This window comes from Moschus berezovskii, chromosome 4 (genome assembly GCF_049115385.1).
Source record: "Moschus berezovskii isolate FMDL1 chromosome 4, NW_MosBer_1.0, whole genome shotgun sequence".
NCBI classification, from domain to species: domain Eukaryota; kingdom Metazoa; phylum Chordata; class Mammalia; order Artiodactyla; family Moschidae; genus Moschus; species Moschus berezovskii.
The window spans coordinates 111,553,945-111,572,359 of NC_142463.1; the positions used below are offsets into that span (position 1 = coordinate 111,553,945).

Sequence of the window (18,415 nt, forward strand, 5' to 3'; positions counted from 1 at the left end):
GTGGACACAGGTCTGGAAAAGGTCAGTTTTCATTCCAATCCCAAAGAAAGGTCATGCCAAAGAATGCTCAAACTACCACACAATTGCACTCATCTCACAAACTAGTAAAGTCATGCTCAAAATTCTCCAAGCCAGGCTTCAGCAATATGTGAACCGTGAACTTCCAGATGTTCAAGCAGGTTTTAGAAAAGGCAGAGGCACCAGAGATCAAATTGCCAACATCCGCTGGATCATGGAGAAAGCAAGAGAGTTCCAGAAAACATCTATTTCTGCTTCATTGACTATGCCAAAGCCATTGACTGTGTGGATCACAACAAGCTGTGGAAAATTCTGAAAGAGATGGGAATACCAGACCACCTGAACTGCCTCTTGAGAAACCTGTATGCAGGTCAGGAAGCAACAGTTAGAACTGGACATGGAACAACAGACTGGTTCCAAATAGGAAAAGGAGTATGTCAAGGTTGTATATTGTCACCCTGCTTATTTAACTTCTATGGTGTGCTGGAAGAAAGACAAGGTGGCATCAAGATTGCTGGGAGAAATATGAATAACCTCAGATATGCAGATGACACCACGCTTATGGCAGAAAGTGAAGAGGAACTCAAAAGCCTCTTGATGAAAGTGAAAGAGGAGAGTGAAAAGTTGGCTTGAAGCTCAACATTCAGAAAACTAAGATCATGGCATCTGGTCCCATCACTTCATGGGAAATAGATGGGAAAACAGTGGAAATATAGATCAAGCTCCCCAATAAAAGTCATAGAGTGACGGAATGAATAAAACAAGACTTAACTTTATATATATATGATATACAATATCGATATATGATATCTAGAAGAGACTCACTTTAGTTTTAAGGGCACACATAGGCTAAATTTGAGGGATGGGAAAATATATTCCACGCAAATGGGAACCAAAAGAGAGTGTGGGTGGCTACACTTATAGCAGACAAAATAGACGTTAAATCAAAAGCTGTCATGAAGACAAAGGAAGTCCTTACATAATGATGGAAGGTCAATTCAATAAGAAGATATAACAACGAGAAATATTTATGCATCCAACATCTGAACACCTATAATATATAGGGCAAACAGTGACAGAAGTAATAGCAATAGAATGACTCTGGACTTGAATACCCTGCTTTCAAAAATGTATAGAAAATTCAGACAGGACATCAAGAAGGAAACAGCAGACTTAAACAATACTATAGACCAAATGAACCGAACAAGCATATATTGAATATATGTATGTATTTTGTATGAAAGTTGCTCAGTTCCATCTGATGCTCTGTGACCCCATGGACTATACATTCCATGAAATTCTCCAGGCCAGAATACTGGAGTGGGTAGCCTTTCCCTTCTTCACGGGATCTTCCCAACCCAGGGACTGAACCCAGGTGCCGCACATTGCAGGCAGGTTCTTTACCAGCTGAGCCACAAGGGAAGCCCAAGAATACTGGAGTCTATCCCTTCTCTAGCAGATCTTCCTGACTCAGGAATCGAATCAGGGTTTCCTGCATTGTGGGCTATTCTTTACCAACTATATTATTAGAACCAAATGGATCTTGCAAACAGAATATTATACCCAAAGCAGTAGAATTCATATTCTTCTCAAGTGCACACAGTACATTCTCCAGGATACATCATATGTTAGGCCATGAAACAATACTTAAAATTTAAGAAATTATATCAGATATCTTTTCCATCACAGTGGAATGAAATTAGAAAACAATAAATGAAGGAAAAAGGGAAAATTTACAAACACATGGAAATTACCAGCATATTTTTGAACAACCATTGGGTCAAAGAAGAAATCTTAAGGGAAATAAAAAAATATCTTGAGTAAAAGAAAAGGAAAAAAATATCCAACCCAGGGATCAAACTCAGGTCTCCCGCATTGCAGGTGGATTCTTTACCAGCTCAGCCACAAGGGAAGCCCATAAAACCCACAGAAGGAAGCAAAAGCAGTACTAAACCAACAAACACATGAAAAGATGTTCAGCATTGCTCATTATTAGAGAAATGCAAATCAAAGCTACAATGAGGTATTACCTCACACAGGTCAGAATCAGTTCAGTTCAGTTCAGTTCAGTTGCTCAGTCATGTCCAACTCTTTGCAACCCCATGGACAGCAGCACGCCAGGCCTCCCTGTTCTTCATCTTTTCCCAAAGTCTGCCCAAATTCATGTCCATTGTATCAGTGATGCCATCCAGCCATCTCATCCTCTGATGCCCTCTTCTCCTTCTGCCCTCAATCTTTCCCAGGATCAGGGACTTTTCCAATTAGTTGGCTGTTCACATCATATGACTAAAATACTGGAGCTTCAGCTTCAGCATCAGTCATTCCAATGAGTATTCAGGGTTGATATCCTTTAGGATGGACTGGTTTGATCTCCTTGCTGTCCAACCGACTTTCAGGAGTCTTCTCCAACAGCACAGTTTGAAGGCATCAATTATTTCATGTTCTACCTTCTTTACGGTCCAACTTTCACAACCATACATGACCACATAGCCTTTACTATATGGACCTTTGTCAGCACAGTAATGTCAGCTTTTCAACACACTTTCCAGGTTTTTCATAGCTATCCTGCCAAGAAGCAATTGTCTTCTGATTTCATAGCTGCAATAACTATCCATAGTGATTTTAGAGCCCAAGAAGAGGAAATATGCCACTACTTCCACATTTTCCCTTTCTATTTGCCATGAAGTAATGGGGTCAGATGCCATGATCTTAATTTTTTTAATGTTTAGTTTTAAGTCAGCTCTTTCACTCTCCTTCTTCAACCTCATCAAGAGGCTCTTTAGTTCCTCTTCACTTTCTGCCATTAGAGTGGTATCATCCACATAACTGATGTTGTTGATATTTCTCCAACCTATTTTGATTCCAGTTGTATCTCATCCAGCCTGGCATTTCTCATGATGTGCTCAGTGTATAGGTTAAACAAACAGGGTGACAGCTGGCAGCCCTGTTGTACTCCTTTTTCAAAAGCTACCATATGACCCAGCAATTCCACTACTGGGCATATACTCAGAGAAAAACCATAAATCAAAAAGACACAAGTACCCCAATGTTCCCTGCAGCACTATTTACAAGATCCAGGATGTGAAGCAACCTAGATGTCTATCAGCAGATGAATGGATAAATTGTTACATATACAATGGAATATTACTCAGCCATGAAAAAGAACTAATTTGAGTCAGTTGTAGTGAAGTGGATGAACCTAGAACCTGTTATGCAGAGTGAAGTAAGTCAGAAGGAGAAAAACAAATATCACGTATTAACACATATATATGGAATCTAGAAAAATGGCACTGATGAACTTAATTTCAAGGCAGGAATAGAGATTCGAAAGTAGAGAACAAACTTGCAAACACAGTCGGGGAAGAGGAGGGTGGGATCAATTAAGAGAGTAACTTTGCAATATATACATTATTATGTCTGAAATAGATAGCTAGTGGGAAGTTAACACAGCAGGCTCAGCCTGGTATTCTGTGATGACCTAGAGGGGTGGGCTAGCTGGAGTGGGCGGGAGGATCAAGGAGGGGACATATGTATACTTATGGCTGATTCACATTGTTGTAAGGTAGAAACTAACACAATATTGTAAAGCAATTATCCTCCAATTAAAAAATAAAGTTAAAAAAGCAGTACTGAGAAAGAATGTTATAGTGATAAACACATTAAAAGGTAAGAAAGTTATCAAATGACTTAAGTTTACATCTCAAGGAACTAAGAAAACAAAGAAAAACCTAAGCCAGAAGTTGGCAGAAGTAAGGAAGTCATAAGCATTACAGCAGAAATGAATGAAATAGAGATTAGAAAGACAATAAAAATCTCAGTGAATCTAAGAGTGTGTCAGAAAGATAAGCAAAATTGACTTAGCAAGATAAGAAGAAAACAAAGAAGAATCAATTAATATCAGAAAATGAGATTGCTGGTGCACAGAAATAAAGAGATCATAAGAAACCATTATGAACAATTATATACCATCAAACTGCAAAATCCTGAAAAAAAAAGGATAAATTCTTGGAAACATACAGCCTATACAGTTTGAATCAATAGAAAATACACAACTCGAACAGATCAATAATAATAAATAAGGAGTTTTAATTAGCAATCAAAAACTTCCCAACAAAGAAAATTCCATGACTGAATGGAGTCACAGGTGAATTTTATCAAATCACATACCAAGTAATTACTCTAATCCCTCTTAAACTCATCCAAAAAAAAGTAGTAGAATAGTGAACACATTTAAAGACGTTGGCATATCCTAAGCCAAACTAACACACCACACAAAAACTTATAGGCCAATGACCCTGATGAACATAAATGCAAAATCTCCACCAAAGTACTAGCAAATGGAATTCAACAAAATATTAAAAGGATCAAACACCATGACCAACTGGGATTTAATCTAAAGATGCAAAGATGTTTTTGCATATGCAAATCAATAATGTGATATACCACGTTAAAATAATGAAGAATAAAAATCACACAATAATTCAATAGATGTGGAAAAAGCATATGACAAAAAACAATAGTCTTTCGTGATTTAAAACTCTCAAATTAAGAATGGAAGGAAGCTATTTTAACACAATAAAGGCCATATATGAAAGCCCACAACTAACATCAAACTCAATAGTGAATGATTGAAAGCTTTTCCTCTAACATTAGGAACAAGGCAAGTGTGTCTGTTTGCTACTTCTATTTAACTTAGGACTGGAAGTTCTATCAACAGCAATCAGGCAAGCAAAAGAAATAAAAGGCACCCAAATTGGAAAGGAAGAAGTAAAATTATTTTTATTGCAAATGACATGTATGTAGGGAAATCTAAAGATTCCACAGAAAAATTCTTTCCTTTTTTTTAAAGTAAAAAAAAAAATCTGAAAAAAAAAAATTCTTTTAGAACTAATAAGTGATTTCAACAAAATTGCAGGACACAAAATCAACATATGAAAATCTTTTGCACTTCTATACACTAACAATGAACTATCTGAAAAGGAAATCAAGAAAACAATCCCACTTACATTACAATCAAAATGAATAAAATATCTAAGAATAATTTTAACTAAGGATTGAAAGATCTGTACACCAAAACTATAAATATTGATGACATATATATACACGCAAATATATAGAAAGACATTACATGTTCATGAATTTGAGGAATTAATATTGTTGAAATGTTCACAGTGCCAAAGCAATCTATAGATTCTATCCAAAATAGATATAATATGTGTGAATATAATTAGGGAGTTTTTACAAAAAGAGAAAACAATCTTGAAATTCATATTGAACCACAAAAGATCCCAAATAGCAGAAGCAGCTTAGAGCAAGAAGTACTAAACTGGAGGCATCACATTTCCAAAGTATATTACAATGCTACTTAAAACAGACATAAAAACAGACATATAAACTAATGGAACAGAATAAAAATCCCAGAAATAAGCCCATGCATATATGGTCAACTGACCTTTGACAAGGAAACCAGGAATATACAATGGGGAAAGGGAAATCTCAAAAAATGGTGCTGGGGAAACCAGATATCCACATGCAAAAGAATGAAATTGGACCCTTACACCATATAAAAAATAAACTAAAAATGGATTAACAACCTAAAAGTAATACTGGAGATTGTAAAACTCTAAGAAGAAAGCAAAGGGAAAAATCTTCCTGACACTGGCCTTGACAATAATTGTTTGAATATGACAACAAAAGCATACACAATAAAGCAAAACTAGACAATTGGGATTATGATAAACTGAAAAGTTTTTTCACAGCACAGGAAACATCAACAGAGTGAGAAGGAAACCTACAGAAATGGGAGAAAATAGCTGTTAAACTGTATATCTGATAAATGGTTAGTATCCAAATTTTATAAGGGACCCATACAACTCAATAGGAAAAAACCTAAATAATCCAGTTAAAAATGGGGAAATGAACTGAATAGATATTTGTCAACAAAAGATATAAAAATGGCCAACAGGTATATGACAAATCACTCAACATTATTAATCACCAGGAAAGTGAAAATCAAAACCACAGTGTGTGCAAGACTACTGGAACACGTTGTCATTTCTTCCTCCAGGGGATATTCCCGACCTAGAGATCAAATCTGCATCTCCTGTGTTTCCTGCACTGCAGGCAGATTATTTACTGCTGAGCCTCAGGGGAAGTCCAAAACCACAGTGAGTATACTCTTATACCAGTTGTAATGGCTACTACCAAAAAAGAAAAAATAGATGAGTTGCTGATGGGCTGGAGAAAAAGGGATATTCATACACTCTTGGTGGGATTGTAAACTGGTGCAGTCATTTTGGAAAATAGTATAGAGTTTCTCAAGATTAAAAATATAACTACTCACTGTTGTTCAGTTGCTCAGTTGTGTGCCCAGCTCTTTGCAACCCCATGGACTGCAGCATGCCAGGCCTCCCTGTCCTTCACCAACTCCCAGAGCTTGCTCAAACTCATGCCCATTGAGTTGGTGACGTCATCCAACCATCTTGGCCTCAGTTCAGTTCACTCAGTTTTGTCCAGCTCTTTGCAACCCCATGGATTGCAGAATGCCAGGCTTTCCTGTCCATCAGCTCCCATAGCTTGCTCAAACTCACGTCCATCGAGTTGTTGATGCCATTCAACTGTCTCATCCTCTGTCATCCTCTTTTCCTCCTGGCTTCAATCTTTCCCAGCTTCAGGGTCTTTTCCAAAGAGTCAGTTCTTTGCATCAGGTGGCCAAAGTATTGGAGTTTCAGCTTCAACATCGGTCCTTCCAAAGAATATTTAGGACTGATTTCCTTTAGGATTGACTGGTTGGATCTCCTTGCTGTCCAAGGGACTCTCAAGAGTCTTCTCCAACCCACAGTTCAAAAGCATCAGTTCTTCGATGCTCAGCCTTCTTTATGGTCCTACTCTCACATCCATACCTGATGACTACTGGAAAAACCATAACTTTGTCTATGACTTATAACTACTCTATGATTCAGCAATTATACTTTGGGTATATATCTAAGGGAACTGAAATCAGGATTTCAAAAATATATCTGAACTTCCATGTTCACTGAAAAATTTTTACAATATACAAGACATGGAAACAACCTAAATGTCCATTGCCAGATGAGTTGATAAATATGTGGTATATACATAAAAAGGAATATTATTGTTGGTCAACCACTAAGTCATGTCCAACTCTTTGTAACCCACTGGATTGAAGCATGCCAGGCTTCCCTGTCCTTCACTGTCTTCTGGAGTTTGCTCAAACTCATGTCCATTGAGTCAGTGATGCCATCCAACAATCTCATCATCTGTCTCCCCCTTCTCCTCCTGCCCTCAATCTTTCCCAGCATCAGAATCATTTCCAAAGAGCTGGCTGTTTGTATCAGGTGGCCAAAGTATTGGAACTTCAGCTTCAGCATCAGTCCTTCCAATAACTATTCAGGGTTGATTTCCTTTAGGATTGACTGCTTTGATCTCCTCGATGTCCAAGAGACTTTCAAGACTTTTCTCCACCACTATTTGAAAAGCATCAGTTCTTCAACGTTCAACCTTCTCTATGGTCCAATTACTCTCACATCTGTACATGACTACTGTAAAAACCATAGCTTTGACTAGATGGACGTTTGTTGGCAAAGTGATGTCTCTGCTTTTTAATATGCTGTCTAGGTTTGTCATAGCTTTTCTTCCAAGGAGCAAGCATCTTTTAAGTTCATGGCTGCAGTCACTGTCTGCGGTGATTTTGGAAACCAAAGAAATAAATTCTGTCACTGTTTCCAGTTTTTCCCTGTTCATTTGCGATGAAGGATGGGACCAGATGCCATGATCTTAGTTTTTTGAATATAGAGTTTTAGGCCAGCTTTTTTACTCTCCTTTTTCACTTCCATCTAGAGGAATATTATTCAGACTTAAAGAGGAAGGAAATTTTGCCTTTTGTGACAAACATAGATGAAGCAGTAGGACATTACACTAAGAAAAATAAGCCAGAGAGAGAAGAACAAATACTACATGAAACCACTTATGTGATGAGCCTAATATTATCAGTCTTATAGAAGCAGAGAGTGGAAGGGTTCTTGCACAGATCTGGGAGGAGGGTGAAATGGGTAGGTATTAGTCAAAAGGTACAAAGGTTCAGTTACACAAGATGAATAAATCCTAGAGATCTATTATATGGCATAATGCCTAAAGTTAGCAATACTATATAATATATGTAAAGTAATCATAATGCCGCTTGCTCCTTGGAAGGAAAGTTATGACCAACCTTGATAGTATATTAAAAAGCAGAGACATTACTTTGCCGACCAAGGTCCGTCTAGTCAAGGCAATGGTTTTTCCCGTGGTCATGTATGGATGTGAGATTGCCGAAGAATCGATGCTTTTGAACTGTGGTGTTGGAGAAGACTCTTGAGAGTCCCTTATACTGCAAGGAGATCCAACCAGTCCATTCTAAAGGAGATCAATCCTGGATGTTCATTGGAGGGACTGATGCTAAAGCTGAAACTCCAATACTTTGGCCACCTCATGAGACGAGTTGACTCACTGGAAAAGACTCTGATGCTGGGAAAGGTTGGGGGCGGGAGGAGAAGGGGACGACGGAGAATGAGATGGCTGGATGGCATCACCGACTCTGTGGACATGAATTTGAGTGTACTCCGGGAGTTGGTGATGGACAGGGAGGCCTGGCGTGCTGTGATTCATGGGGTCGCGGAGAGTCGGACACGACTGAGCGACTGAACTGAACTGAACTGAACTGAATCATAATGCCTATAATTAATAACACTGTAGACTACACTTAAATTTTGTGCTGTTACATAAGCAACAACAACAATCAAATAAAGAAGGTGGGAGGAAGCTTTTGGAGGGGATGAATCTGATTTCTTGGTATAAGTTATTTTGAGAGTCCCTTGGATTGCAAGGAGATCCAACCAGTCCATTCTAAAAGAGATCGATCCTGGGTGTTCACTGGAAGGACTGATGCTAAAGCTGAAACTCCAATACTTTGGCCACCTCATGTGACGAGTTGACTCACTGGAAAAGACTCTGATGCTGGGAGGGATTGGGGGCAGGCGGAGAAGGGGATGACAGAGAATGAGATGGCTGGATGGCATCACCGACTCGATGGACATGAGTTTGAGTGAACTCCAGGAGTTGGTAATAGACAGGGAGGCCTGGTGTGCCTCATGGGATTGCAAAGAGTCAGACACGACTGAGCGACTGAACTGAACTGAACTGAACTGAACTGATGGTGATGGTTTCACTAGTACCTGTGCTTGCTCAGTCACTTCAGTCGTGTCTGACTCTTCATAACCCTATGGACCATAGTCTGCCAGGCTCCTCTGTCCATGGGATTCTCCAGGTAAGAATATTGAAGTGGGTTACCATGCCCTCCTCCAGGGGATCTTCCCAACCCAGGGATTGAACCCATGTCTTCTGCTGCTCTTGCACTGCAGGCGGATTTTTTACAGCTGAGCCTCTAGGGAAGTCCACACACACACACACACACACACACACACACACACACAAATTACTTATAGCTCTTTGAAAAATAATACTATATAGTTAATATAAACTTTATTATAATTTAAGAGTCCATCTGATATATCTGATAATGCCTTAAAATTTTTTGAGGAAATATCTTCTTGAGACATTCCCCTAAAATAGTTCACAGATTCAGTCTCTCATAGAACTGGAAGGAATTTTAAGCAATCGCCTGGTTCAGTGAATGCCTTAAGAAAAATGAAGAATTGCTCTCACTTTTTAGATCAAGTTACATGATGTTAAATGACTCACTCAAGGCCACCTAACTATTATTTCTTTTCTCAACTATTTTTTTTCTAACCAAACAGATCTCAACACCTATTTCATGTGCAACTATAAGATATTCAAGTGCAAAATAATTCACTGAGAAATCCTATTCCAGGTTGGATACATTAAATATGCACAGCTCTTTGTATGTCAATCAAACCTCAATAAAGTGTTTTCTTAAAAAAATATTAACTTCATACCTAGTTTGAATTGTTTGACTCTGTTACCATTGTTTATTGGGCTAAACATTTGGTATCTTAATTTTCCTTTCTCAAGTGGCCTCTTGCTTAGTGTCTATGTATTTTGGCAATTGCAAATGTTCAAGGACTTCTTAATTTCTTTATAAAAAATTTTGCTTGTTGCTATCAAGCTGTTGTTGCTGTCATTGTTAACTACAATGCTGAATCTAGTTTATTTGTCACATATCACAGTAAAAGGCATACTGTAAAAAAAATTAAATACTTCTCAAAAATAAAGTGAAAAAGACAGGCAGAAGAACAGATCAGATGGATGCAATGTGAGATGAATTTGATGATTTGAAGACGAATGAAGCAGGGACACCAGCCAAGGAAATCAGTTATCCACTTGAATGTGGGAAAGGCAAGAAATAGATTCTCCCCTGGGTCACCAGGTAAGAATACAGGCCTGACAACACCTTGATTCTGCCCCATGAGACCCAAGTCTGACTTATGACCTACAAAACGGTAAGATAATCAGTTTGAGAGGCTTTAAGGCCAGAAGTTTTTCTGGTAGTTTGTTACAGTAGTAACAGAAAACAGAGAAATTAAGCAACTCAGTTTTAGAAAGCACAATTAATGTTAGCATATAAATTCCCATTTTCCTCCCTCAAAATACTGAAGGGATTTTCTCCCTTTTGTGAATCTCAAGTCTGCTCTCCTTTTGTGGCTAACATGCACACCTTATTGTTGGGTGAGAAAACAGAGTCTGAAGCTTAGGGTCTAAATAAAATCTTACAAAATGGGGGTCTATGTGACCATCCTAGGACAAAAGCAGGAGGGAAGTCATGGTGAGGAGGTGTCACTTACCATAGACAGTGAGGTGGAAAATCTGGGTAAGTTCTAATCCTCCAGGGAAGCTGACTCGAGCCTGATACTGTCCACTGTCCTCACAGGTCAGGTTCTCAATCTTCAGGGACAAGATGTTGGGCACATGGACCCTTTGCTGGTACTTGTCCTGGAGGCTGACCCAGGTTGGGGTGTGTGCCCCACGATGGATTCGCAGCAGGATTCTGTAGTTTGACTCATGGGCAAAGCCCCATGAGACCTCCTCTGGTTCAGCTTCTTGCTTCTTGATCACATGAAACAACACAGAAGCTCCATGGATCCCCTGTAGGGGAACATGGGATCCAGAATCTTGAACTCTGGAACCATGTGCACCAGAACTCTTGGCCCCAGTGCTGCAGATGCCTAAAGGATTGGAAATTGGAAATATATATTTTTTTCATCAATAATAAAGGAAAGAACCCACACAAACCTCCTTAAAGAAATCCACCCAGGATAATTCCTTGATTCTAGTAAGACAGCCAAGTACAATTAATTGAAACAACTTTTGGGATCAAGTCCTCTTTCTGATGAAGTTTAACGTTGAATACGTAACATAAATTTGCTAATGTGACATTTCCTTACTGACCTCATAAGGTCAGTATAAGTTAAATGACATTACAAGTGAAAAGCACCCAGCACATTTTCAGTCACAAATTAGGTGCATAACTGTAAAAGGCGCTTCTAAAATGTCTCCTTCCATCCCTGCCTCTTTGTGCTTGCACATTTGTTTAACCCCTTTCCCTGGAGTGTGGACCTCACCTAGTGACTTGCTGTCAGGAATGGACCGCAGCAGACACGATGGATGTCACTCCGTGATGTTAGAGTAGACCAGACTGTGACTCGCCTCTTGCTTACACTCGCACACTCTCTCTCTTTCACTCTCTCCCTGTTTGCTCTGAGGAATCCAGCTGCCGTGCTGTCGGCTGCCCTATTGGGGAGACCCATGTAACAAGCACCCGAGGGAGCCTCCTGTCAACATCCAGGGAGGAGCTGAGGCCCTCAGTCCAACAGCCACAGGAGCTGCCTGCTAGCAGATCTTTCCAAGATGAGCTGATGAAGCCTCCATCAAGACCTTGATTTCAGTCTGAGAGACCCCGGGTCCTTCAGCTGACCCACCCCTGGGCCCTGACCTAGAGAAAGCGTGACACTCTACCCGATAGTGTTTAAGGCATTAACTCTTGGGGTGACAGCTCACACAACAGTAAATACCTAGTACAAATAAGTTCTCCTTCTTGCTTCTAGGCAGTGTGGTAGTCAGAGAGACTAGGCTGTGCTGTGTAACAAGCATTAAAATACCTCAAGGTCTTAGAACAAGAAGAGTTTATACCCCCCACCACAGGTCCCCTTGAGAGAGTGAGCAAGGGTTCCCGTCACACAGAATGGAGGCTCCACCACCTCCATGGAGCCCACAGTGTCCTCACAGGCTCCCAGCCCCACAGCAGAGAGGGGAAACGGGAGAATCACACTTCTGTCCAGAAGTGCCATGCTCTTGGCTCTTGCTTTTTGGCCAGTACTGGTCACAAGGCCCTGGCTAACTGCCAGGGACTAGAATATGACAGTGAGCAAGTGATCATTTAGTGAGCTCTTCTGTCCCTGCCGCCAAATCAGCACTTCCCTAGCCAGCCCCCGAGAGGTTGCAGTGGGCTTTCCTCGATCACTTTCCTGCAGAGCCAAGACCAGTGGGCACATTCCCCTCAGGGCCACCACATCAAGAGCCCACCCGCCCTTTTCAGACACAGGCCCCAGGGACCGGATACACTCTACCCTTTTTGGGGTCAGTGTAGGACAGAACAGGGCCAGAGAAAGTAATGCAGAACAGCCTTATCCTGAAGGGAACAATAGTTTGCTTTTTCCAGGAGGTTAGGATCCGCTTGGGGTGGCCTCTACCTGCCAGGGAAAAAGTTCTCTCTCCAAATGAGTAAGTTCTCCTCATATCAAGCCTGCCTTCCTCTATTGTACTTATACCCATTCCTGACTCTCGTTAGAGGCAGAGAATGACTCAGGACAATATTCATATATATATGTGTATTTCAGATATTTATTTGTATTTATTTAATCACTTATTCACTGAATTAGGCATCTCCTTGGGGTCAGGCCTCCATCCCAGTCCCTTCAGCTTCCCTCACAGGCCTGGAGCCTTACATTAGGCTTAATACTGCTTTACAATACTTTGAGAGAATGGTGTGCAAAGAAAGTTTCCATAGACTGTGAAAGATGATGTCTTCAGGAGGTGGTCTAAACGCCCCTCTCAGGAGCAGAGGCAGAGGAAACAGAGGGCCAGACTGGCTTCCAAAGGGGATGCTTGAACAAAAGCACCCCTCATTCCACACAGGGCCGAGACATGACCACAGTAATGATCTGGGGTCTCTTCTTTGAAGGAACCCTGAGCAGGTTCACTGCTGTAGTTCCTGTCGTGACACAGGACTGGGACAACACGGGATGAAGAGGCAGAGCAGAGCCTTGACGTACACACAGGAGAGTCCTCTCTGGGGACAGAACATCAGGTTGGAAAGGGCCTTAGGGGGGTGTCTGCCCAGACCCCTCCTGTCACAGGGGAGAAGGCTCCCCAGGGGGTGAACTTGTCCTGGGTCACACATGGCAGAGCCACACCTGGCACTGGGGCTCCCCTCTCCCAGCCCAGAGCTTGTCCCTGAAGGAGCTCCCACCACCTCCCCACCCCATCCCTGTCCTCCCCAGAGGCTTCTCTCCCAGCACTGCTGTCTTATCACCAGGTTCTGAGCAGCTCCTGGAGGCTAATCCTCCAACTTTCTCTCCTGCGTAAAGGTAAGCAAGTAATTTCAGGGGTTTAGCAGAGCAGGTGGAGAAGGGAATGGCACCCCACTCCAGTACTCTTGCCTGGAAAATCCCATGGAGGGAGGAGCCTGGTAGGCTGCAGTCAGTGGGGTCGCTAAGGGTTGGACACGACTGAGCGACCTCACTTTCACTTTTCACTTTTACACATTGGAGAAGGAAATGGCAACCCACTCCAGTGTTCCTGCCTGGAGAATCCCAGGGACAGGGGAGCCTGGTTGGCTGCCATCTATGGGGTCGCACAGAGTCGGACACGACTGAAGTGACTTAGCAGCATCAGCAGAGCAGGGTGTAGCTTTCCGGGTGTCACTGGAAAGAACCTGTCTTTCAATGCAGGAGACATAAAAGATGCAGGTTTGATTCCTGGATCAGTAAGGTTCCCTGGAGAAGGACATGGCAACCCACTCTAGTATTCTTGCCTGGAGAATCTCATGGACAGGGGAGCCTGGTGGGCTATAGTCCATGGAGTTGCAGAGTCAGACATAACTGAAGCGACTTAGCATGCACACACAGCAGAGCAGGGACATCTGGCCAGCAGAGAAACAGTAGCCCCACCAGACCCTACACTTGCTGGAAATGAGGGAATCAGGGAGAGAGGAGGCTCAGCCCTCATGCTGCAGGAAGGATGGACTCAGAAGCTGGTGGTGAGCACCAGCTGTGAGGAAGATGAAAGAAGACATAGAAAAAGAAGGCAGACAGTAAGAGCACTGTGAGCTACAAAAGGTCTAATCCTGAGGAAGAAAATTAAGCCAGAAAAGCTGTGGCTTTAAACAAGAGAGTAAAGTTTATTTAAATGATATAAAATTTAAAAATCAACATAGAATTTTCTTCCTGTTTCTGACCTTTCCTTCGTCATCACACCAGGAAATCAATAGCCATTTTCTCTCAACTCAGAACCAAACCCACCTGCACCTTTGCACTGTCCCCTCCGTCTCCATGACTCTCTCAAGATGCCAGTGATGGTAGGGACCGTTTCTTCTTTGTGTTCTGCCAGTAGACACAGGGACACACTGAGGGCATGAAGGAGACTATTGCTAAGGTGAGCGCATCTCTGCAGGACCTCACCAGCAGCTTCTATGTCTCTGGGAAATTCCAGCGTGAAATGAACTCACCTTCAAGCTTCCTTTCCCACTACTTCCAAACTCATGTCCAGAAAAGGGTTAAAGATGTTAAGAATGATAAAGACAAAGATACTTCACCCACAGCATCACTCCTCACCACTCACCCCTTCAAATGTGTACAGCAAGTTAATGTTCCTTCCAATGATGCCTCGTCCAGTTCACCCAGGGTGCCCAACCTGCCGTGGGAAGTGTCCATCTCATTCAGTACCGTGGAGGTTGGGGCTAAGGGGGCAACAAATTCCACTCCTTCCCAGACCCTGGGTGACCCTGGGAAAGTCATTTTCCTTCTCTGTGTGCAGATTGTCTGGTCTCTAACAAGAGAAATTCAAACCATTTTTCTCTCTTTTTTCCTCCCTTTATCTCACTTTGTCTCCATATCTTTATTTTTTAATTTGTGAATTTCTAGTCCCAGACTTTGGATAAGACTATAATTTGGAACATATTTTTGCAGTTAAATAACACTGGAAATGTGAAGAAAGTCTACATTTTACTGTCGAAAGAAGCAATCTAGTTAAATGGGATATAGTCCTTATTTCAATGCCCTTTATTAATATAAGTTGACCCCTTTTTACAAATGCTCTCTAATTTGTTTAATTTTATCCAGAACTCACAATCCACTATATTTTTTTCTTTTCTTCATTTGTTTGTATTTAATTTTTATATGTACAAATGTCTAATCTTTCATAAATTTATAGATGTATTAACATCATTCCTGTGATTTTCTAAATTTATTTATTTTTAATTGAAGGATAATTGCTGGTACGCATCCTTCTTAGGACATCCTCTTTTTCTTTCAGTTCCTCTCTTCTGCTGAACTCCTTTTCTCTCCACTTTATCTTCTCCCACCTCCACGCTTTTTCCCCATTTTAATCCCCTGTTAGTCATCTATTACATTTTCTTCTGCATTTTCTCCTACTCTCATAAATATGTGGGTGTAGAGATGATTTTAAATACTGAAGACTACTGTTTCATTTACAAGATTAAGATTTTATTATATATAGCTATCTGCATCTTACTGATGGAAATCCATGCATCTGACACTATCAAAAATTAGAAATACCTCCTAGCTAATTGGTAGACTGTCTTTTTTTAAGGCTTCATAATACTCCACTGTACATAAACTTCCCATCTTGTTCAATCATTTCCAAATTGATATAAAGATTCATTATTTCTAGGATTTTGCCCTAAAACAGTGCTTTGCATTATAGAGGGCATCCTCGCAGAGAATTTGTTTTACTGGGAGGTAATTTTTCAACTTTTCAAAATGAAAACTAACAGTGAGGTGGAATGAAAATTTATAAACTCTTGTGAGATAAACCGGAGACTGCAAGGACCTTCTCCTTTGTGAAGATCTGCTAGGATCTGCACCCCAAACCCTGGTGGAGAGTGCATGCTCACTATCCCTTTCTAGCAGAGAAGCCCAAGGAGGCTGAGACCTGGGCTCAGACCTGGGGCTCTAGTTGGCCTCCTCCTCCATGATGTCTTGTATACGCTTCCAGGGCCTCTCTGAGCCTAGACCAGGAGAATCTCAATCCCTTGCCCTCTGCCCCAAGGAGCCATGTTCTTTGTTTCCCTCCCTCCCACTAGGACCCCGGGCAGGCTCTCTTGGCTTCCCTGTTACTGCAGCAGAAGCAACCTCACCTCCCTGGAAATGGTCCTCTTAATGCAGACAAGGCTGCTCAGGGGTCCTAGACTTGCCACAAAATCAAAAGGCCATATTATTTTTTCCTTGCACTCTGGGGCTCTAAACCAAGTACACTGCATTTCAAAACTTATAACAGAGTTGTTTTCCCTTTTTGTTCAACAAAGACATCAAAACCTAAAGAGCCCTCCAAGTGGTAGTGTCCTGATTTGCTGGCTTTATCCGACATCCCTCCCTCCCCAGGTTCCCAGGCCACTCACTGAGAAGGAGACTGATGAATCCCAGGAGCCAGGAGGCCCAGCAGAGGTGGACGTCTTCTGAGCAGGGCCTCATTGCAGGTTGCCTGCCAGCCTGTTCAGCTGCAGAGGAAATATTGATGAAGGTAGCTGCAAGAGAAGAGAAAAGCTTGGGCCCCAGCTTCCCACCCTCAGGGTGGAGCTAACAAATTTGTTTCTAGTTGACCACTGGCCAGCATGTTAGTTCTCTGTCAGTCTATGTCTCCTGCATTGGCAGGCGGGTTCTTTACCACTAGCACCACCTGGGAAGCCTGAGCGCTGTCAGTCTAGAGAAACCCCTTTAATCTCATCCCCAGCATATACAGTACACACTCAATAAGTAATTTTGAAATGAATGTATAAATCATCTCACTCTGTGATGTGCCTGGCATACTGTTGGACAGACCCTACTCAGTGAAGTCAGAGCCAGCTTGGAGTTCTCACAGACTCTTCCGTGATTCCCTGGGGTAGCAGCTCTGCCCCGGGCAGCCCAGCTCACCACTGCCAGGCTGTGGTCAGGCACAGAAGTCATGCTCCACAAAAAGGCTAGGCAGAGCCCCATCTTGGGCTTCCCAGGTGCTCAGTGGTAAAGAATCCACCTACCAATGCAGGAGATTTAAGAGACGCAAGTTCAGTTCTAGGGTTGGGAAGATCCCCTGGAGAAGCAAATGGCAGGCCACTCAGTATTCTTGCCTAGAAAATTCCACAGATAGAGGAGGCTGGCAGCTTACAGTTCATGGGGTTGCAAATGGGTTAGACATGATTTAGAGACTAAACAACAAAGAAGGTCCATCTTGGCTTGGTGGCTGCTGTGTCTCTTTTCTATTTAATGAGTTAAATTTTCTTTCTAATTTTTCAGAAACTTCAACTCTCAGTTTCCTATGTAAGAAGCTGTGGCAAGGAACAAAGTTCTTTGGGGGAAGTGTCAACTTCCCACATCCCAACACATTATATTGACATTTACCTGTTGCTTGCATCTGTATGGCATTCCCAGCTGTCACCAGGGCTCCCTGTATACACAAGGCAAAGCCAGACCACCCGTAGAAATTGTGCCACAACAAAGCATTTCCCTTTAGTCTCTGCCAGTTCCATTCCTGCTCTCACAGAGGGGAAGAGATAGACATCTACACACTCCTCCTGGCCACAGCCTCAGCTGTGTCAGTCTCCACACAACTGGCTGAGGGTCAGACCCTGGCTTCTTTTCCCCATGCTGGATGCCCCACATTATCCGAGACTCTCACCTCCCATGTTCTGGAGGAGCAGCACCATCCTCTTAATGTACCTCCTTCTCCTTCCCATTGAGGCTTCTTCCTCAGCTTCTCAGGCAGAAAGCCCCAAAGCTGGGTCTACAGGACTGGCCCCATGACCATGCACTTAAGGTAGTCAGGTACAGAATATTAAATCCTTTATGGATGTAAAACCCTCTTCCAAGAGGGATTTTTTTTTACCTGTAAAAGGTCACAGAGCTAATCAAAGGGCAAGACCTAGACTCTTGACAACAAGCTGAAGACACATCCCCCCCAATCATAGCCCCTTTCCCATTCCAAGAAAATCTTCTGAAGTCTAGTCTGTGCTCCTTCCAAAACTTGTTGTGCAGTATCCCAGACAAGAGAATATTCAAAATTAGTTTTATTTTCCCCCTACTCCACCTAATAGTAGACAAATCAGCTTGAAATGTGGTTCATGCATCCTGTGGTCAGAAACTATTTA

At 41.9% G+C, this 18,415-nt stretch overlaps 1 protein-coding gene across 4 annotated transcripts in view; it reads right to left on the reverse strand.

Moving 5' to 3' along the window:
- LOC148778207 (SLAM family member 8-like) overlaps nt 1-16,927 on the reverse strand; it is a 37,686-nt gene extending 20,759 nt beyond the window's left edge. For 3 of the 4 annotated variants that reach the window (XR_016037326.1, XM_088835899.1, XM_088835897.1), the window contains exons 1-3: nt 16,691-16,927; nt 14,574-14,654; nt 10,839-11,219 (exon numbers count right to left, since the gene is read on the reverse strand). Coding sequence is in view for 3 of the 4 variants with exons in the window: in XM_088835899.1 (XP_088692025.1) it covers nt 10,839-11,219; nt 14,574-14,654; nt 16,691-16,763 (535 nt within the window). In the remaining variant the exon portion in view is untranslated. The remainder of the gene's footprint in view (nt 1-10,838; nt 11,220-14,573; nt 14,655-16,690) is intronic. The other variant, XM_088835898.1, reaches the window with a different exon arrangement.
- Nucleotides 16,928-18,415: the final 1,488 nt, after the last annotated feature.